The following is a 22,500-nucleotide window of genomic DNA, read 5'->3' as shown; positions in this document are numbered from 1 at the left end:
TATGTCACCGTCTGCGCTGCTACGATATATATATACTATACACACACACACTTATATATCTTCTTCCCCAGAGGCATATCTGCCCTGAATCAGTCCTCTAAATGCCCCTCAATGACTTGTCTGACTAGAACCCCCCCCCCCCCCCCCCCATATTACATACATATTACTGTTGCTAGTGATGGACATTGCACATTTGTGCTTTAAACATTGAACATTGAACCCCCTCCATCTACCTCTACCAGCTACTGTAGCACTGCCTGACTTTGCACATGAGCCGCAACCCTGTCCTACCGCTTACATGTTGCCAGTCTTCTTCTTACTATTGTATTGTTGTTGTTTTTTAATCATCTTATCATTTTAATGTAATGTCTTTTTTATTGCATCACATATGGCAGTCGCAACCTAATGACGTTGTACCTGGCTGGTACAATGACAATAAAGATATTCAATTCAATTCAATTCAATTAAACTCTCTCTCTCTCTCTCTCTCTCTCTCTCTCTCTCTCTCTCTCTCTCTCTCTCTCTCTCTCATATATATACAGTATATATATATATATATATATTTACCCTGCTAGCCGGGTGCTCTCCAGGAGAGTGCCCGGCTAGCAGGGTAATATATATATATATACATACATACATACATACATACATACATACATACACGTAATGCATGTATGTATGTATGTATGTACAGTATGTATAGTATGTATGTATGTATGTATGTATGTATGTATGTATGTATGTATGTATAGTATGTATGTATGTATGTATGTATGTACAGTATGTATAGTATGTATGTATGTATGTATGTATGTATGTATAGTATGTATGTATGTATGTATGTATGTATGTATGTATGTATGTATGTATGTACAGTATGTATGTATGTATGTATGTATGTATAGTATGTATGTATGTATGTATGTATGTATGTGTATGTAATGTATGTATGTATGTATGTACTGTATGTATACAACTTGCTATATGGGGTAATGGGTTGGATGTGGATCTAACATTGGAATTAAAGTGTAGACGAGGGCCTGGGAGCTATTTGCTAATCAACTACTGAGAGAATAGCATGTGTAAAGTCAATCCAATATCACTGATGGGCATTATAAGGATATGAGCTGGCCAGGTCGTTCCAGGTGTTAGGGGCAAACACCGGATAAGCTTGAGGATTTGTAGACCTGCTATCTCTACAAACTGCCCACTAATCTCTTGCTTATACCAATTCCCTTCTGCTGATTTGTGGCTGTGATAGCAAAGGAGTGAAAACATTTAATGCTCATTCCACGCTTAATACGGCACTATTAATAGTTAACTGGCAGCAATAGTGACATCAAACATGCTGATGTGCCAAGTCCATAACAGACATCGCAGAGCTGGAGTTAAACAAGGTTTACCAGTCATTCAAAAATAATGTAATCACTTTGATCATTCTAGTTGACTGTAACGCTGATGGGGTTTCACCCGATGTGATGTGACCAGATCACTGTAGTACTATTGGATTATGCAGGATACAATAGCATAGTGAACATGAAGCTCATGTTGACTGTTGGTTGTCATAATTCTTTAAACAAATTACACAGATTAATGCAGTCAAAGGACTCATTGAATTCCTGTTAGGCAGTTCTGTTCTAATCCTGGTGCGCAGCCAAACCCCACTCATTCCAGCACTTAACACACTTAACCTTCTCAAACACAAAAAGCACATAGTCTAATACACTGATAATGACTTGAATCATAAAGCACATAGTCTAATACACTGATAATTACTTAAATCATTTACATTTCTCACACACCAATGTTTACACTTTTATGACAAGGCTGTCTTAATCCAAGACAGAGAGGATATATTCAGCTGTGTGTGTGTGTGTGTGTGTGTGTGTGTGTGTGTGTGTGTGTGTGTGTGTGTGTGTGTGAGTGTGAGTGTGAGAGAGAGAGAGAGAGAGAGAGAGAGAGAGAGAGAGAGAGAGAGAGAGAGAGAGAGAGATAGAGAGAGAGTAATAGAGAGCCCCAGGAATGAGTCCGGAAAACATCGATGCTAACACTTCCGGGTTCTTCACTGTTTTCGCCTATGGGATTTCTGAATGGGTTTTTGGCGCGATGCTTCAAATAAGGTCTCTGGGCAACGCAAGCTTAATCAAACACGAACCAGTGTTCAGCAGGATAATCTTCACACATGAGGACCACTTTTATGAGTGTTTAAGGTTTTACGTGCCGTTAAAAGGGCGGCTAGCTAGCAAACGGCTAAATGAGACTACACTGTTGAGTCGACGGGGATATTATACGTCAATAACGTCATCACTTCAAAGGACAACACGGAAATTCTCTTTCCCTCACCTGGTTCAGCCCGGGGTAATCAGTGCACAGCAGCGCACACATCAACAACACTCCAGGTTGAGCGGTGACGTGACGTGGAAGCCTATGCGACACTGTGTGTAGTTCTGGATTAGCTTAGCACGAGCTTTTTACTTCTAGGGCTCGCATTTACGCTTCAAAACTCATGAAAGTGGTCCTCATGTGTGAAGATTATCCCGCTGAACACTGGTTCACATTTGAATAAACTTGCGTTGCCCAGAGACCTTATTTGAAGCATCGCGCCAAAAACCCATTCAAAAATCCCATAGGAAGAAACAGTGAAGAACCTGGAAGTCCGGGACTTCCGCGTTCCGACTACAAAAATACGTCATCCCTGGGGCTCTCTATATACAACACACAGACAGTCAGAGTCAGGCCAGTTAGAGGCATCACAGCTGCTGTTGTGGTTCCAGCACTTCACCTGAGTTGTATGGTTTTATTTTGCAAATTAATTAGAATGGTAATCATTATTTATCCCCATCACTATCATCATCTCGCAAATCAAATATTCAGTCGGGAAGGGACAAATATAGAGAGAGAGAGCTAACAGAGCATCATGTCACAAATAACCACAAAAAAATGTAAAACACTAAAAGGAAAGGTAGGATCTTGGTGAAATATTGTTGTATGTTTTAGATGACAGTGAACTACTGTATTCATGTCGAGGACCCCTAAACTGACACAACTTAGACCACGGGCCCCCATTTGATAAGATTTTCTCACAGGGTCACCCATCTGATAAGATTTTTGCTTTTAGATGTTTTATTACAGAAAGTGTATGAAACCCATGACCAAAATAGACATACATTCTGTCATTGTGTTACTTATGGACGGAATTATAGTGAAAATAAATTTTGCTGGGGACTCCTTGGAACCCCCTCAAGGACCCATGGTCCCCGGACCCCACTTTGGGAACCACTGAACTATAGTACTGTACATGGATCTGTAGCAGCTGACATGAGGCAGGGACCAAAAAAACAGAGAATGATACTGTGGATGATTTCTGATTGTTATTATTGTATTATTGGTGCCAATGTACCATAGGCTAATCCCCACATATCTGTAGGAGTTGTGGCTGAGGTGTTTGTGATGAAACTTGAGGCCATGGAAAGGCTCCTGACGCCCTCACAGGAACACCTGCACCTCCTGGCAAACTCATTTGTTGTCTAAATTATTCAAGCTGCCACCCTCCAGGAGAAAGCAATACAGCAAACACACAGACATACACGACATTTCACTACATCACCCAGCATGCACTGCTCCACCCTCCACAAGAGGAGGACACAAGTCCAAAATGGGATTTGGGTGAGCAGATCAAGTAAGCTTTATTTATTAATACAGCATAGCACATTTCATACAAACTAATGCATTGCAATGCGCTTCACATTAAAAAATAATACAATAAAAAATATGGTTAAGGATACATAAAAACTAAAGAATACTGACGATAACAAATAATAAAATGCAGATAAAAAAAATAGTAAGCAATAAGAGAGACGATGATCAAATCAAAATATGAGAACTCAAAGTTCTAAGAAAAAGTTTTAAGATGTACCTGCTTAGTGATGCTAAACGGGTACATCTTAGACTACGTCCAGACTAGGCCATATTTATTCTTAGCAGGTGTATTGAAAACACATGCATTTTAGCAGTGTCTCAGAAATAGTCTTCGTCTATACTACAGGCCGGCAGATGCATATCAAATGACCATCCATTCACGTACACTGGGCATGTGTGTGCCATCACTGTGCGTGACACCAAGCTGGGTGTTGTTTAGTGTGCATACAGTAAGAATTTTAATTCTTTTATTTTACAGCGGCAGCACGGTCCGCTATACTATAGCACGAGGGAGAGAGAGAGAGAGAGAGAGAGAGAGAGAGAGAGAGAGAGAGAGAGAGATTCTCAGTATAAGAATACTGTTGCGTCAAGAAATGGCATTGATGAGAAGGAAAAGACAAACAAACGACATAAATATGAATGGATCATCCAACAAATTAGTAAGTGGGCATAAGAATTTTAATGATTTTATTTCACAGCGGCACACGGCCCGGGAGAAAACACTATAAGAAGGCGACGCTCGTTTCTCTAAGTAATCTACGGATAAAATATTGCTGGCGAGTGGAAATAAAGTGTCGGAAAATATATGAAATAAAATCATATGCTCACCGGAATAAAATGACTGAAAGATTAATAAGACGGATGGAATTAATGGTGGCATTGATGAGAAGGAAAAGACATGATAAACGGATTCTCCAACTAATTATTGAGTCACAAAACTAGTCACATTTATTGTCAATAAAAAAGAACAGATGGGAGAACATATGTGATGCAGCATTGACAGCATCGGTCATTTCTTGCTCCTTTTTTAAAAATCAGTTGCTTTCAAGCTACTGAGGTCTGCTGAACGTGGTATACATTGCATACTGGTATAGCACTGCCAAGGACTAGGAAAGACGGTCAAACTGTGTGGTCAAATCATGCGTCAACATCAAAAGGACCTGGCTCACTGGACTACTTGCCCTGTCTGACCCAAAAGGCAGACAGGATCATCACACCCTCTTCAGTTCTCAGCCACTCCATCAGGAGTTTGATGTCATGTTGTGCGAGCGCAGGTTCAGAAGTGCTGGACTACAACAAAGAGGGGCATGACCTCATTTATTCCTTCAGCCATCGCTGAACTGCAGACCGTTTCAATGGCGAGGATCCTGTGTACTGTACAATCTCTCCAGCCTGTGCACTTCACTATTACACTTGACAATGGTGCTCTACCTATCAAGTATACTTTTATTTTATGCGATAATTGTGGAATAATTGCTGAGATGAGGGTTGATTGAGCTGTCTGTTCATTGTAATTGTGTTGTCTGCGCTGTACAACACATTTGAAACATTAAAGCTTTCTAATCTAACAGTCGATCAGAAACAGCCGGTGTGAAGTGTTGGAAACACGCTGTGCTTTCTGGTATAAAATGCACAGATTTGTTGCCAAAATTGTAGATAGTTAAATCTAGTGCGATTGCACTACACCACTCCACCTGACAACCTCTCTTCCTCTATTCTTCTCTTATCGCAACTGAATTTACACTAAACCCCACCAGACTAAAGGGCTCAGTACTTAACCAAATAACTCTCAGACTCTTTTCACTGGGGCCTGTTTACTGATTGTGTGTTCCTGCATGTGTGTAATCATGCTTGTGTGTGTGTGTGTGTGTGTGTGTGTGTGTGTGTGTGTGTGTGTGTGTGTGTGTGTGTGTGTGTGTGTGTGTGTGTGTGTGTGTGTGTGTGTGTGTAAAGGTGGGGTGTCATCTTCATTCACTACTCCACAGGCTGAGAGACACTCAGAGATGCGTGAGTGGAATCTGAAAACACTGTCTATTCTCTCTCTCTCTCTGTCTCTCTCTCTCTGTCTCTCTCTCTCTCTCTCTCTCTCTCTCTCTCTCTCTCTCTCTCTCTCTCTCTCTCTCTCTCTCTCTCTCTCTCTCTCTCTCTCTCACTGTCTCAAGCTGCATCGGTCGCTGTATATTTTCTCCAGCTCCTGTTTTTGATATGCCTTCACTATGCTTCTCACACAAATCAGCTGTGCCTCATTTTGCATGCATCTATACACCGGCCTAACTTTGGCTCGTTATCATGGTGCGGTAATTAGTCTTAAACGGCTTCTCTGTCTAAATATTTTACACTATAACAACTGGTTGGAAAACAATGGGCGATTACATGTCCGAATGCTTGCTATTGGGATTGGATTGCAGTGGAAAGTGAGAGAAGTCGGAGCAGCGAGAGTTAGAGGAAGAGGTCAGAGATCTCTCATAACGTTGGCGGTGTTTGGCGAGCGGTTGGGTGGGGGGCGCTAGTGGGGTGTGGAGGGGTTTTGCCACTGAGTCTCAAGGCCACCCCCATTACATTACAACAGGATACACAAATGACACACCACACAGGAAGGAACCCCGTCCCCCCTCCCTCTCCCCCACTCCCTCCATCCTCTCAAATGCCATTAGTACACTTCCTGAACAAGGGAGGGGGAATGGAAAGAAGAGATGCTACCACTCTGCATGAAATGCACGCACACACGCACACACACACACGCATGCACGCACACGCACACGCACACGCACACGCAGACACACTCACACACACAGTGACAAGCAACGAGTTGGATATAACTGTAACTTTGTAGTAGGACTGGGTGATATGGTTGAAATAGTCTTTCTTGATATCAATATAAATTATATCACGATATGGTTCATGTACTATACAAACTCACGTTAAATAATGAAATGAATGTTCATCTCATTGAACTGAATAATGTCTCTAAATGAAATTTGCTCATCGTCATCAATTTAGACAGCAGAAATGTGTGCCATGATATTAAAATATCTTCATATCGTCATCAGATATGATATATTCCACTGAAAGATGAGAAAAGATCATATTGTATTATCGCCCAGCCCTACTTTGTAGTCTGTCTATAATCGTTACTGTCAAAAGTGTAGCTATGAATGTACAGCTATAACTGATGGAAAACTGTCAGACTTTAGCAACACGGGAGAGAGATGGGGAGAGAGAGAGAGAGAGAGAGGGAGCGAGAGAGAGGGAGGGAGAGAGAGAGAGAGAGGGAGAGAGAGAGAGAGAGAGAGGAAAGTGTGTGTTGCTGCTGGTTTGAGCCGAGAAGAGAATGGGTGTTTGTGCTCTGCTTTTAACCATGTATTATTCACAGTCTCCCGTGGCGACCAGACAGTTCAGCACGCTCCACTGTCCCAATCCGCAGCCCAAACGCACTTTTCAATTTCAAGGCAGATAGGCTTAAAAATCGCCCTCTGGCATTCAGCGCTCTCCTTCCTACCAAAACATGCCATGTATTCATGCTACACACGAGTACAACGCAGCAGTGAGTGTGTGTGGGTGTGTGGGGCAGGGCGCACAGATATTTTCCCTCCTACGTGCGCTTCCTCCAAGATCTCTGCTGTTTAGCGAAAATATCCGGTGCAGGCCGAGCCGCCAAGAATAAACATATTAGCCGCGTACATCCACACAGCGCCTTTCTCCCTTTCTGTTTAACACCCGGAGAAACCCCAGAGTGCTCCAGCGGAAGAGAGAGACAGAGAGAGAGAGGGAGTGGAAGGCGGAGGAATGGTTTCAACCTGCACACAATAAGTAGTTTGGTTTCCAGCCAAATTTGAACCGAATCTTCAGAAAATCGTCAAAAGAAAATGCAAAGTTAAGTGCATTTCCATCCTCTACTGTTATGTGAATATTAGGAGTTGGCGATGAGGGCAAAGCCAGTTGTGCTGTCTCCCTGCGGCTGATTAAAAGCTGATATGTAGTAGGGGCGCCCCGGTGGCTCACCTGGTAGAGAGCGTACCTCAAAGGCTATTGTTCTTTGTGCGGCCGACCCGGGTTCGAATCCAACCCGTGGTCCTTTGCCACATGTCGTCCCCTCTCTCCTTTCCCACCTTTCCTGTCTGCCTGCTGTCCTATCAAATAAGGCCACAAGTGAACACAAGGTTCATTGTGTTGTAACTTTGCCCTGATGAAGGTCATGTGAACCAAAAGCTTGGTACATAAGTAAAGATATTTGCATGGATCAAAGTGTGCAGAACCTTTGAAAACTAGACTGAACAAGATTGAGACCACCACCTCTACAAGTAAGTGGCCTCTGGCACCATCTTGTGCAGAACCTTTTTTTTGGTATTTGGCATTTTCCAGTCATGAGTGCAGTGATCCTACTGAACGATCAAATAAAGGCCAAATGTCCCCCAAAAAATAACATAATAAAATGCCGTTGTCTTGCATGCAGCGTCTTGCAGTGCTCTAAACATCTATTAAAAGTTTTTTGATTATCTACAATGCTACATAAAATGGATTACCAGGTGCCACTCTTCAATTCGGCATACATATAATCCACAGAGCAGTTACTTTAAGTGAATAAAATGTCATTTCTAGAAGTGAGTCACCTGCTGATCCCGCAGTCTTCCGTTAAAACACACAGTGGTGGGTGGTCTAAACCTTCAAATGGTGCCTAAATGCGTAACTTATTTACTTTACAAGTGTATTTAGTGTATGCCGACATGTAGAGTGCATCCTAGCCTACCTATTCGTGAACAAGCCTTTTACGGTCGGGGTGTCATTTTTGGCAGTAAGCAAGGCAACATGAAACTGCGTGTTTTTTGAATGGGGTTTGGTTAAAACGAGAGCTAACCGAGAGACAGCAGAATTCCCACCGGCGCCCAGGCGCTCTCCAGTGTGTCATTACAGCTGATGATCCTCGTATCTACCGCAGCCGTAACGACAGAGTACAATACTCATCTACCTGGTCTCACTGGCTGATTACAGGTAGGGCCATATCAATTACTAAGTTGTGCACACCAGCGACGAGGGGGACCGCTGGCTGAGTTTCCTTTATCGCTGATGTCCTTATCGACCCCCGTAAACATGTCTGGCCTGTGTGAAGCTGCCAGGGAGCGCTATAATATGTGAGGTGGGAGCTGCGGAGCTGATGCGCTGTCAGATACGCGCACACACACACACAGATTTACACAGCTGTAAATGATAGTCACTTTGGAGCGGTGGGGAGCCGCCGCACTCCTCCCCGCCACTATCTCGCTCAGTTCACAGACAGTGGAGGAGATAAAGGGAGACGGAGCGAGCTGAGGAGCGGAAAGGGTGAGAGACGCTACGCTGCCGCCGAGGCCGATTTGAAAAGCCACGTCTTGAGATGAAGGGGAGATTCTGTCACGGGGCAGCGAGATGGTTTTGTATATCTTGGCAGATCGATAGAAAGACTTACAGAATATCGATCCAGCTAGAATCCAGGGATTGTGTGATCTATATACATATACCATCGAATTGATCCAGGCCTTTTATCGTATATCATGTTGCAGTTGTGGAGATAGAGGAACTAGAATTAGCAGAACTGTTGACACCACCCCTTGTGGGCAACCGGCCACAGGGAGTGTGTGAGGAGCCACATTGGGTGTCTCGTCTCTCGTCTTGTGGCCCCTCTAGTGCTAGAAGGCCAGACACAGGAGACAGCACAATATGGTAGTGTGGTAAACCAGCTGGTAGTGTGGTAAACCAGCTGCTCACGTCAACTCACATTTCATTTCGTTCTACCAGACCGTCTGGCCTCAAGCTTTCACCCAGTGTTTGCAGTGGGCGGGAGTTGGGAGGGTGTACTTGCCTCGACAGACAACTCCTTCAGCCAATCAGCGTTGGATCCAGTCAAATGCAAATCTACTCGGGAGAACGGCAAAAACATATTTTCTGCCGAGAAACTCTGCTGTTGCATACTCCTGTACTTGCTTAATTGTCGTTATTGAGTCTATTTTTGCAATAACACTTCATGGCTGCATAAACCTGACAAACATTGACGTTACTGCTCGAGGTGGACAGCCACGGAGGCAGCCATTACCATTTTGCCAGCGGCGTTCCTGATTGGCCGGTTACGATGTCAACTATGAGGAGGGTTGCTGATTGGCTAGACTGAGTACTTTGTAATTTCTGAAAACACCCTCCCTGGGTTGGAGGCCAGACGGTCTGGTAGAACGAAATGTAATGTAAGTTCACGTGACTGGCTGGTTTACCAGGCTAAGGATATGGGTGTCTACAGGAGACAGCACAACAATATACTGTGAGGATATGGCTGTCTACAAGAGACAGCACAACAATATACTGTGAGGATATGGGTGTCTACTACAGCAAAACAACCACGGGTTAATCGGGGTCAAAGAGATAGCACGCCAGCCTGATCCTTTGAGCGTTCTCTGGCCTCCCTCTGCAGCCTGGCCTCAGTCTCTGGATCGCACAAACATCAACACTCTGACCACTGGAGACATGTAGCTGGAGACTCTTCCCTTCACCCTTAAAATCAATAACAATAACTGCAGTCAAACTGTTCAAAACAGTCAAAACTATTCTTCCTCAGCCGACAGCTCTGTCGGAGCCTGTCCTCTACCTCCTCGTCCTCCTCTGCCCCAACGTCACCTCTCCTCTCCGCTCCCCGCCCTTGCCCTCCGCTTTACCCCCGGCCACCGCAGAGCAGCCGGGCGCGCATATGTCAACACGCCGTAAACACGCCCGCTCGGCATGTCCGAACACGCATGTGACATGACTCAGCAGCGCAACGCGCCAGGCAGCGGAAAACACACGCTCCCTCAGAGACACTTTAGAAGAGGGACGAGCGTGACAGGCCAGGAAGAGAGAGAGAGAGAGAGAGAGAGAGAGAGAGGGAGAGAGAGAGAGAGAGATAAGCAGAGGGAACGGACGAGGGCAAAACGGCTGACGAGCAAAAAAGAGGAAGAAACTGCGAAGAACTGCAGAGGGTGAGGTGGACAGGCGGGCGGGGAGAAAGACAGCTAACAATTGCAGAGGTCTTCTAAGGAAACGTGTGGTAGCACAGAAAAGTATAAGCGGCCCATGCAGCATACAATCAACATGGAAATGTCTCTTGTTTTTTAACTGCTGAAGTCATGACAACCGTTTCTGTTCCGTCTCGGCTCTCAATCTATGGAAGTTCTCGTTCCCTCTCTCCCTTCACTCCCTCTACGCTCGGCTCGCTCTTCATTGCCATGGCAATGATGTTACAGTGAGTCACCTCCACATCTCCCTCCTCCTCCTCAGCACCGCCAAGAAACGAGAGAGAGAGAGAGAGAGAGGGAGGGAGAGAGAGAGAGAGGGAGGGAGGGAGAGAGAGGGGGAGGGAGGGAGAGAGAGAGTAGAGGAGAAAGGGCTCTGTTTCCCTGGAAACAGACTGGGGGTCTCCCCAACCCCCATTGGTTCTCAACTGGGTGGAATCAGCTTGTTACCCACAATGCTTAGAGCCAACAGAGTCTCTGTTTCTATGTTGTCCCTGTCCTCTCTCAAGCGCTTTCTCCATAACAAAAAGGTCTGGTAGTTCTGTACTGGTGTCAGGTCGCAGTTCCTGGTATTGCAATCACAAGTTTAACCTATGCAAATGCCCTTCGCATAATAATGACCTGGTAATAAACCTCCACGGGTTTATTATGAAAAATCCTCAGGGATTTAACAAAGTCACACAGAGAGAACGATGGCTCGCCGTATCACTCTCAAAAGATGCTAACAATTTCTTCCTCAAAGCACACCAAGCTTTCGCCTCTGTGTCCAAGGTGTCAAGCTAGCAGGACTTTTTCATCTGGTCACAGCTCTTCATTGCAAGTCCTCATGGTAAACAGAAGTAGAAGTACAGAAAGTTGCAAGCTTTAACATCTCAAACTTGAAGATTTCTAACAAGTACCACAAAGGTACATTCGCCAAAAGAAAAAATAGTAAGAATATACTGTAGTAATTTGAAGGTCATGAATGAAGTAAATGAGATATACTGTATCCAAACATATTCAGTTACAGTTCACAAATGTAATATCAGAATAGGTTTATAATCTTTAGAAAAGTTATTGCAAATTGGAATTTACAGTTGTGTAGTTCATATGATCCTTGGTGTAGTATTTCAATGTATTTCTTCAGAGCTCAAGGAGTTTTCGTGAAGGAATTTCTACTGTGAATGAATTTAATTACACGTCTAAGCATAGTGATATGTCTTTACACAGCCTCCTGTCTTTAGTATTAAAATCTGTACATTTGAGATGGAGGGTGTCGACTCCTAGAGTGGTCAGATTTCATGGATAAAGAAGCTGCTGCACTTCTCACAGACAGAATAATCTCATGGGCCTCCCACTCAGTTCAGACGCTGCATAACTGCCTGGGGAGATGGCATTTCGTTAAAAAACTCAGCAGTCAGATTATTGGTTCCCAGCAGTTGACAGTGTGAGGCTGGAACAGTGACATGCACTGTGAATCGGAAATAGCATACAGTACTAAAAACAGGTGTGGCGTCTGTAAGGAAAGCTCCATATCATAATGATATAGGAGCGAGCGATCCTGAGATTAGAAACACAATTTGGTCAAGCGGCCAGATACCAAACATCTACCAGGTACTTTGGACCAGGAGGCCTACTGTATGCTCTAAACAGCCAATCCCTGACAGAGACGAGGTCAGCGGGCAGCAGAGCAAGGGCCAACTGGAAAACACTGTGTGATGTTAAAGAGGATGTCATAACCACTGATGATGTGGATGATGTGGCACGAGTTGACATGAGTTTAGCCACAAGCCCCCAAAAAAGTGCGCCCATGGCACATCATCCCCAACATCTCCACCCTAGAAATCGCTCGATTTCTAGGGTGGAGACTGGGGACCGTGAGATTTCTAGTCAATATAATTAATGTGATTATTAGGTCATTTATTTAGCTGTCTGCAAAAGTTATAGCACTTCCACCCTTTTTGTAGAATGACCCAAGATCGTTTTCTCAGCTACAGTGGTAAACAAAACATTAGGATGTCACAGTGAAGTTGACATTGGAACTTTTAGATAGAAAATGTCATCACTTCATCATTTTGTACTATTAGACATTTGTGGGAAATTTTGTCATAATTAGTGAGTTATGGACAAAACCGTATTTTGTGAGCTCACTGTTACCTTACCTTTGACCACCAAATTGTAATCAGTTCATCCTTGAGTCCAAGTGGACATTTGTGCCAAATTTGAAGAAATTCTCTCGAGGCGTTCCTGAGATATCTCATTAACGAGCATGGAACGGATGGACTTGAGGTCACACAGTGACCTTGAACTTTGACCTTTGACCACCCAAATCTAATCTGTTTATCCTGGAGTCCAAGGGGATGTTTGTGGCAAATTTGAAGAAATTCCCTCAAGGCAATCCTGAGATATCGTTTTAACGAGCAACCCGGACAACCCGAAAACAATGCCTCCGGCCACGGCTATCGCCGGCAGAGGTATAAAAAGTTAGACCTATAGCCATTATAATTTATGATTCTTTTCTTTGTCAATAAGTGAATAGTTAGCTGAAGAGTAGTTACAATGTTAAGGAAGAAGCCCAGGCAGTTTATGGATGACTTCCTCCTTCATTAACAGAAGTATTGACCGAGAGGATCCTCCATGAAGCTTTGAATTTTGAACCAAGAAAATAATAATTAAAGTGTTCGTTGTAGCCCTACTCTACCGTCCCTCTGCCTCATCCCAGTGTGCTGCCTCAACGGCACACACACCTGAGGACAGCATGTGTGCACCAGCGTATTTGCATAGATGACATACACTGTAAATGCATCAAGATGTAAATGAATAATGCAATCCCGTGCATGTTATTACAGATTTATAACTGTGTGTACCCTGTAGCTGTACAGTAAAGAGTGAATATGTACGCTGCTGTTAAATTGAGTGGTGCGCATACATTTCCATGCGTGAGTGAGTGTGTGTGTGTGTGTGTGTGTGTGTGTGTCTGTGTGTGTGTGTGTGTGTGTGTGTGTGTGTGTGTGTGTGTGTGTGTGTGTGTGTGTGTGTAAGATCTGGCAGTGTGAGACGGAGCATTGTGTCAAAGGCGGTTGCTCTCGGGGCTGCCTCTTGATCTCTTCTTCCCCTCTAACAGCCTTGTGCTTGCTATCTCTCACAGTGATACCAGGCACTCCTCGCTGTAGTGCCTGTCTGTGTACCGCTGTTTTTACACAGTGCATCTTAATGCCTGTTTGCTTTCCAGATCGTCCATCTGCCGCCCGCTGCTGCACTGCAAAAAAATATCCATCTTAAAAAGTCACTCAGTCGAGTTCCCTGTTTTCTTTAAGACTAGTAAAAAAAACAAATTCTTGATTTCTTTAAAACTAGTAAAAAAAAAAATCTGCCAATAGGGTGAGATAATTACACTTATTTCCAATGCAGTTTCACTGGGGAGAACTTTCTTCCAAGTGACAATACAGTATCTTGAAATACGGCAAATAACAAAGTAACCAACCTGTATCAAGTTAATGTCACTGGAGTCAAGCAAATTCATGAAACAATTTGATGCAGAAAAAAGTCAAATTATCCAACACGGTATTTTTCCACTTGTTTTAGGAAAAATATGTTTTCCAGACTCAACACAAGCCGAAATAATTTGACACCGGGCGGATATTTTTTGCAGTATGTGGCAGTAGGTTTCTCTGAATTTTGAAGGCTGTTTTTCGGTAGAACTTGCCAGCCTGTCAGTGTTTTTACCTTTCTGACTATCTGCCTGCATATCTGTCCATCTGTCTACCTCTCAGTTTTCCAACCCTAATGACCATCTATGCCTGTCACCTTGTGAGCCTGCCTGCCTGGCTGAATCTGCATGTGCAGCTTTGTTCCGTCACATTTGCCTGCTTGCCTTCTGGTTGATTGAATGGCACCTATTCTTATTTTCCTGACAGCTTTTCAAACTCGCTGAGAATCCATTCCACAGGCACACACATTCACGACAGAACTATATACCGCTAAAATCCCAAACACATAATTACCATGTGTGGCGACTGTAACGGCGCATTTCCAGGCCATTACAAACAAAGACGTTAACAAACACCTACTGTAAAAACATTTCAATGCACGCAGTATGAGAGTGCCGAATATTTGCAGTCACAGTCACCGTTTTATAAACTAAAAAATATTTTTTCCAGCAAAGATGAACTTAGCGTGCATGCTCTTTTACGCCAACGACCTGCTCCAGCTACACACATTCACATCTGTAAGCTGCCCAGTGAAACTGTTTGTCGCCGTCAGGTGAAAACCCTGTATCTCCAAAGTGTCAACTTCTCAGGAACGAAGACAAACTGCCTTATTTTAGCTTGATCTCTATGCATTTTTTACTTTAAAGGTCCCAATTCGTGCAGCTGTAACCTCTTAAAAACGTGTGTCTCTGGTCCATAAAACATGATTCTGGATTAATTTGTCGAAAATATAGCAACCCCGTTCGTTCTGACGGAGTTCTCACTTCCTCATCTCGTCGCTTCCCAAGAATGGTCTGTTTCTATAATATATTCAGAACTAACAGTTCCCATTGGCCGCTGAGGGAGAGCCCGCCCCAGGCACCAATCAGATTAGCGTCCGTGGACCAGCACGCTAGGTTGTGTCCACAACTAACGTTAGCAACGAGCTATCGCTAACTTAACGGTTGCTACGCTAAAGAGGACATCTCAAAATGCCTAGACTTACCGAATGCACCTCCGCAGTTGCTGGATCACGTACAGTTGGCGTCGCTCCAGCTAGAAGTGTTAATTTTGTGGCTATAGACAAAATGGTGCAGGTAGCTTGTGTGAGAGAGACCGCGCGCAGTATGCTTAAGGACCCGCGTGACGTAACATTAACCCGTCTGGGGGAACCGAGTGTAAGGGGCGTGGCTTGAAGGAGACTGCAGGGGAAAGCTGGATAGGGACAAATCCAACTCTGGCAGTTCTGAGGTTGTGACCACTCATTACAGGGAGGGATGACAGCAGTATATATGCATTTACAAGTAAAAACAGCTTTTGCACGGAATGGGACCTTTAACCAGTGGATTTTCTTTTGATTTCATGAAGCCCAAGAGGTCAGAGACATTTTCTCAACAACACTCTGAGGAGCATGTAGTCCTTCAACTGAAGTGAAAATATGAAAATCACACAAATTGGAGTTACATGGTTTTCATACAACAGCGTAGTTGGCTGCTATGGAGAAGAGAGCGTTTTTCATTCATTCTCCACCCGCAGGTTTTTCCAGCACGTCTACTTCTCTAACTGCTACAGTAGGCCCACCGTCTCTTCCAGACCTTGTAAAAATAAGCTGCTGAGGGAAATGTATACACATAATTATTCTAAGTGCCACACACATACAGAATAACACACACTTAACATAATGTATACACACAGACGTTTCTATTTCAATCAAATGGACCATGTTGCAGTACAGCAAACATTTTGGAGGGTCTAAATGTCAGAATTTCACACAAAGTAGAAGAAAAAAAAACTTTCACTAATATGCTTGATTTTTTTTCCACAGGTCTTTACAAGCAATTTCGTGTTTGCGTTTGCACGATTCCTTCTCGCTGCTCTTCAAATTGCCCATGTTTCATTTAATTCTGTAAGATCACAGAAATGAGTTGGGATATGAGTCTACTATCAGTAGAGAGTAAGAATGCATCCTATGGGAATCAGTTCAAAACTAGAGATTTACACATGTTTTTCTCTCCGTGTCTGTGAATGAGTGGACTCGAGATATTGCAATATGTTTCTATTATAATATGAATCCATTTCATGTTGTTGTACTTGCAAGGAATAAATGCTGTACTGTCTACCAGACACAGCAGTTGTCTGCTATCACAGAGCTCAGATCAGTTTCACAGAGAATGAATGTCACTCTTTTCAACTTTCCAACTCACAGCACTGTCAGGAAAATAATGAATGGACCTGCCTGGATTGATGCCTCATTCTTGAAAGACAGAAAAGCAACAGTCAGTGAGTTTTATCTCTAATAAAGCCATTTCCGGGCCAAGTGAATATAGCTTGTTCTATGACTTCATGGCCTCTCACAAATGGAAATCGCCCATTTGCAGGAGCATCAAGAACACAATTTACAAAGCACTTAACAGAGCTGTAAATGGGATTTCTCATGCCTGAAGAGCTTAGTCTGAGATCAATAACATTGGATATCTCTTCACTTTATTCATCAGTCTTTTCTTTCTTTCATGCTTTCCACTTTTTCATTAGATTACTAAATTAACTTCCTGGAAAGCCATTTTCAGACTCTCAAGCGTGGCCACCCAGTCAACACTACCCACAGTTCAATGCAAACAATCATACACCACTTGTAAACAAACAGGGAAAGACACGCCACACGAATTACATAAACTAACTCAGAGCTTCTTATTTTGGTGAGGAAATTGTTGCTCTGAACCGACCAGATTGAGGAGACACAAATTGAATCTATGCTATAGTTCAAATCGGGATAATCATCGTACAAGTCAAGACTAAAAGCCTTATCACAATCTCATCAATTATCAAAGGAAAGAGACACAAAAGATGCGATTGAGCTCCTACATTTCGCGAGCATTAATTAGGACCTCAGTAATTAGCTATCTGAAAATAATTACTATGAAAATGTCTGATTAAGATCTCCATCACTCTCAAAGTCAGGAGACGGGGAAAAAAGAAGACACCGAGCGTTGAATTAAGGCGTGTTACTTTTTCAGCGTCCACCACAGTTGTCCGCTCATTTGTTTTTAATTGAGCAGCAGATATGTGGGTGGTGCCTCTGATTGGATCTGAGAAGCAGCGCAGCATTGGATCAGTTGATTGAAAGTGACCTTGGTCTAATTACAATTGGTCTAATAATTATAATTCTCTGATTACAGCCCTGCAGGAAATGTAAGAAAAGGACGTTGTTGGTGGCCTTTGCTTGATGCATTAAGATAAATATTCTGAATTGATTTATTGTTTAAGATAAGAGGCAAGAGTTCTTTTCCTTTTAAGACAATAATTGCTGTTTGTGTTTTTGGTACCCGATTTCAGATGAATAAAGAATAGTTCTCTTTTTTCACTCTTCTGTTTTCACTTTCTAAACTGTGATGTTTGAAATGTCAAACCCAGCTCCCCCATCAACGTTCCTCCTCTCTTTTTGACATCACTCCATCTCAACTCCTTATTTATTTCTCTCCACCTCCTTCCCTCCCATCCACCATGTCTTCCTCTCTGCCTCCCCCCCCCCGCCCCTCTCTCTCATTGTCGGGGCTGAGGTCGCGCTGCCCTCCAGCTCCGTTCCCCTGGAGCCAGGATGACATCACCACATGGCTGCCGCCTTCCCCGAGTGCCTATTCATCACCCAGATCATCATCGCCAGCATCAGCAGCAGCATCTGCGTGCGCACACACACACACACACACACACACACACACACACACACACACACACACACACACACACACACACACACACACACACACACACACACACACACACACACACACACACACACACACACACACACACACACACACACACACACACACACACACACACCTACAGAAAGAAGATGGGCCCCCAGCAGGTCTGCAGGATTGCAGGCATAAAAGAAAGAGGCATAGGACCAGAGAGAGAGAGAGAGAGAGAGAGAGGGGGAGAGAGAGAGAGATAGGGAGAGGGAGAGGGGGGGAGAGAGAGAGAGAGAGGGAGAGGGGGGGAGAGAGAGAGAGAGAGAGAGGGAGAGGGGGAGAGAGAGAGAGAGAGAGAGTAGGAGAGGGAGGACGATCTTGCTGGGGTAGGCAGAAAGCCCTGACCTGTGCACTGGCGTCTCTAATAAAGCACACAGCACAGACAAATGTGATGAGTCAGACTCCAGGCTACACAGGGAAAACAACAACATCAAAAAGCAGGAGGAGAGGAGACCCCCCTCCTCCGCCTCCTAACTTCCCCCAAGGAGAGGCGCACTTCCTCTCTTCTTCAGTCACCAGTTAATCCCAAACTTCACACAGCCATGAAAACGCTTACAAGCATTCTGGTTACTGGATAGCACACTGCTGAATCAACCCAGGCCTTGATGTACGCTAATTAGAAGAAGTATTTTAGACACAGCGACAGAATAGAAGAATAACACATGCCAACGCACGACGTTGTCTGTCTGCCCAGTCTGCTGTAGATAGTAGGTAAGACCATACACTGCCACTTTTTTTTATTATGAGTCCTGGTCGCTGCACTAGCGCCTCCTTTGGTAGGTCGGGGTGCCTGTTTGGGGGGAGGGGAACTGGGGGCAATAGCGTGATCCTCCCACGCACTACGCCCTGCAGGTGAGACTCCTCACTGTCAGGTGAATAGAAGTGGCAGGCGACTGCATGTATCGGAGGAAGCATGTGCTAGTCTACAACTCTCCCCAGATCATCAGAGGGGGTGCAGCAATGACCGGGACAGCAGGGGGAATTGGCCAAGTATTGGGGAGAACACGGTGGGGAAATCCGAAAAACACTTGATTAAAAAAAATCTGGGGTGTCTAAATGCAGTATTTCAGAGCGTCTGTACGTTAGCAGTAGCATGTAGCAGCAGCACCAACCCGATCTCCAAAGAAATTGTAAAATAGCAAAGTATGTTTATAGAGACAGTCGCCATGTGTGGGAACGCCCACAAAATGTTATACGACTGGCGCGCGAGTGGGGTAAATCCGCCCATATATCTCAATGGGCTGACTCACAAAAGGACAGTGCTATGGCTCTAAACTACAGGTTTGGGGATTCTAGAGCAGAACACAAGGCGTCTGTTCAGATGTGCGTTTACTGCGGGAGTTAAATCCCCAATCGTGTCTGCCTGGGCTGGGCTAGCAGCTAAATTCTAATGGCTCATTTCCACCACATCTAACAGCACAGTACAGCTCTACTCGACCTGGTCTTACTCGTCTCTACTTGATATAGACTCTGTTTCCATAGCAAGTTTACTCGCCTCCGCCCACACCTGGTCGTCATAGCGACTGCATATCTGTCCTCTGCCCATAGCCGAAGTAGCCTATAACGTATAACGTTAAAATTAAATCCATACACGGAACTTTTAAACTAGTTATGAAATACTGGAGCCTCTAAATGACCTACAGTGTACATGGGCAAATGTGACAATCGGCTAGGAGAATGGATATCACTTTGTTGTTACTCAAACTCACATGCATGCGCTGCACGGGGGGCGGGAGTGCGCTATGGGGAGAAGGGAAGCCAGCCCACTACCCCGGTGGCAACTCACCAGGCAAGACCGCGGCTTCACTAAATCCCCCGCCTCTGGCCTAGCGGAGCCGACGTAGCACACAACTACAAAGGGCTTCCCGAGGAGCGGACTTTTTCTTTCTCAAAACAATTGAAAACCACCGTCATGTTAAAGCTGAGCAAGGAGATCGATTTTATTTCACCAGAGCCGAAGGCAGCAACACAAAAGACTGATGGAAATAACAGAAGAGAAGGTAAGCCCCACTAAACTGGTATCCAGCATTGACAGTAGATACAGTAAACACGATTCTGCCTGACCAATCAGTCGTCTGCAGTGTTTTCACGTCACTGTATGGTACCGGGTCCGCGCTGGAACCTCAACAAAGCAGGGACCAAAACTAGCACGACTCAACCCCGACTCAACCCGGGCTGTCCACGTTTTTGATCAGTGGAATGAGACAAAAGAGCGAGACGAGCTGGGCGGGGCCGCGCTGATACCAGCGGTGGAAATGGGCCATAACTTTGCTGAATGGATACTGTAGAACGGGGGATTTACCCCACCCTGACCACACCCGCAGCCAGGCTGAACCAGCTAACCCAGCGTCTATGAGGAGACATCGCCTCAACCTATACAGGGGTGGGCGTGGTTTCCGGAGATTTTCTGTTTCTAACCCCTCCCCCTACCCTAACTCTAAACCTAAAATCTCAGAACGTTACCATTTTACAATTTTGGAGCCGAAATTGTAACATAGCAATGTTGGTCCAAAACGTTGCTGTTTTACAATTGTCTGTGAGACTGTGTTGGCAGCACATAGTATACTGTAACTCAAAATCCCACTCAGTATGTTCTCTGTGCTGCCTGTCATACACTGCAGTTAATGAAGACATCTGCTAACACCGAGCTGAAAAAGGCCACGTCAGTCGCAGGACGCCACCCAGAGAGATCACGGAGAGACGTAACAGCTTTGACTCACATAGTCATGGAAGGCCTTGGCCTCGCTGGAGTGTTCACATGTCTCTCTTCTCTCTGGAGCCGCACAGTACAGGTCCCAGAAAACACTGCAACACAGAACGCCAGTCAGAGAGAGAAGAAATCACAACAAAGAGAAACATTCAAGCCTGACAGACAAAAATAATAAGTCGATTTTAGAGTCGGGGGGAAATCCACCATCAAGACAATAACGGTTATTCTATTATCATGGTTGTAATACTTGGAAAGCGGTGTTACAACAATTCGCAAAATGGCAACCTGCGGAACGGCCACTGAGGACAACGAACGAGATGAAGATAAATGAGAAATATGGGGCGGCGTAATCTGAAGAGTGATTATTTAATAATGTCAAGGATGGAATGAAGAAAAACGGCACAAACACGAAGCAGGTGAGGAGTTATGAGAGGAAAACACTCACCACCACCATGAGTGGAGGAACCCTGGAGGTTCTCCTAATGTGATATTCTTCTCCCATCGGATCTAGGGAGAGAGCGAGAGGGGAGGGGAGAGAGAGAGAGAGAGAGGAGAGAGAAACAGATGCTTTAGAGACTTATTAACTGCAGATGAAAGGCTGACATGTGAATTAGCCGCGTTACAAAGTTGCAGAGGGTGCAGGGGAATTCTCATACACACATACCATTATGTAATTATATTATCATTCTCATGCCGTGGATTGATAAGTGGATAAGTGTGTCTATGCGTGCGTGGAAGCCTGCCTATTCGCAAGCATGTGCAAGTGCGTGCGTGCGTATGTGTGTGCGTGTGTATGGGTGTGTGTGTGTGTGTGTGTGTGTTTGTGCGTGTGTATGGGTGTGTGTGTGTGTGTGTGTGTGTGTGTGTGTGTGTGTGTGTGTGTGTGTGTGTGTGTGTGCATGTGTGTGTATGGGTGTTCTTGTACATCTTAGTGACCAATTTGAGTTTTATACCTGTGAAGTGAGGACATTTCAGGAAAGTGAGGGCATGGTCCTCACTTTCTCACACACCTTCAACAGGCTGTTTGAAGGTTAAGACTTGGTTTGAAGGGTTAGGTTAGAATTGGGTTTAGGTTACAGTAGGCAGTAGGGCAGGGGTCGGCAACCTTTTTGATATGAAGTGCCATTTTCAAATTGATTGTCAATCAGTGAGCCACAGGTAGATTAATGACTCGCACATCAAAATTTAAATCTCCAAAATCAGGACATTGAAACACCCGCGCGCATGTAAACTTAAGACTTAAACTTAACATTTTGTGAGCAACACACACACACGCGCGCGCGCCAATAGGGCAGGCGAGGCCACGCATCAGCAGAGATGCGGGCGAGGCCACGCAGCGGCTGCGCTGTATATGCAAGCTGCAGGGCCAGCTCGGCGAGCTACAGGGCGGGCGAGGCCGTGCAATGGCCGAGTTAGCGTCTAGGGATCGAGCGCACGCGAGATGCCTACTTTTGCCTACAAATAATCTCAATTGCACACTTATTGCTACTGTGCGCTGCCGTGCCAGAGGTGGCACCCGTGTGCCCTAGGTTACTGACCCCTGCAGGAGGGTAAGGGTAAGGGTTAAGAATTTAGTTGTGATGGTTAAGGTTAGGGCCCTAACTAGGGAATGCATTATGCCAATGAATGCCATCATTCACTAAGATAGCTATACAAATGTG

At 44.6% G+C, this 22,500-nt stretch overlaps 1 protein-coding gene across 1 annotated transcript in view; it reads right to left on the bottom strand.

Annotated features, from left to right (window-relative positions):
- ssbp2a (single stranded DNA binding protein 2a) overlaps positions 1 to 22,500 on the bottom strand; it is a gene marked incomplete at its 5' end in the record, with an annotated part of 86,011 nt that overhangs the window by 12,255 nt on the left and 51,256 nt on the right. The window contains 2 exons of the mRNA XM_083644883.1: positions 20,850 to 20,934; positions 21,285 to 21,346. Of these exons, the coding sequence (XP_083501009.1) occupies positions 20,850 to 20,934; positions 21,285 to 21,346 (147 nt within the window). The remainder of the gene's footprint in view (positions 1 to 20,849; positions 20,935 to 21,284; positions 21,347 to 22,500) is intronic.

This window comes from Poromitra crassiceps, assembly GCF_964638095.1.
Source record: "Poromitra crassiceps genome assembly, chromosome: 10".
Lineage (NCBI taxonomy): Eukaryota > Metazoa > Chordata > Actinopteri > Beryciformes > Melamphaidae > Poromitra > Poromitra crassiceps.
Note: the sequence above shows the minus strand (reverse complement) of the source record. Positions and strands in the feature narration are given on the sequence as shown.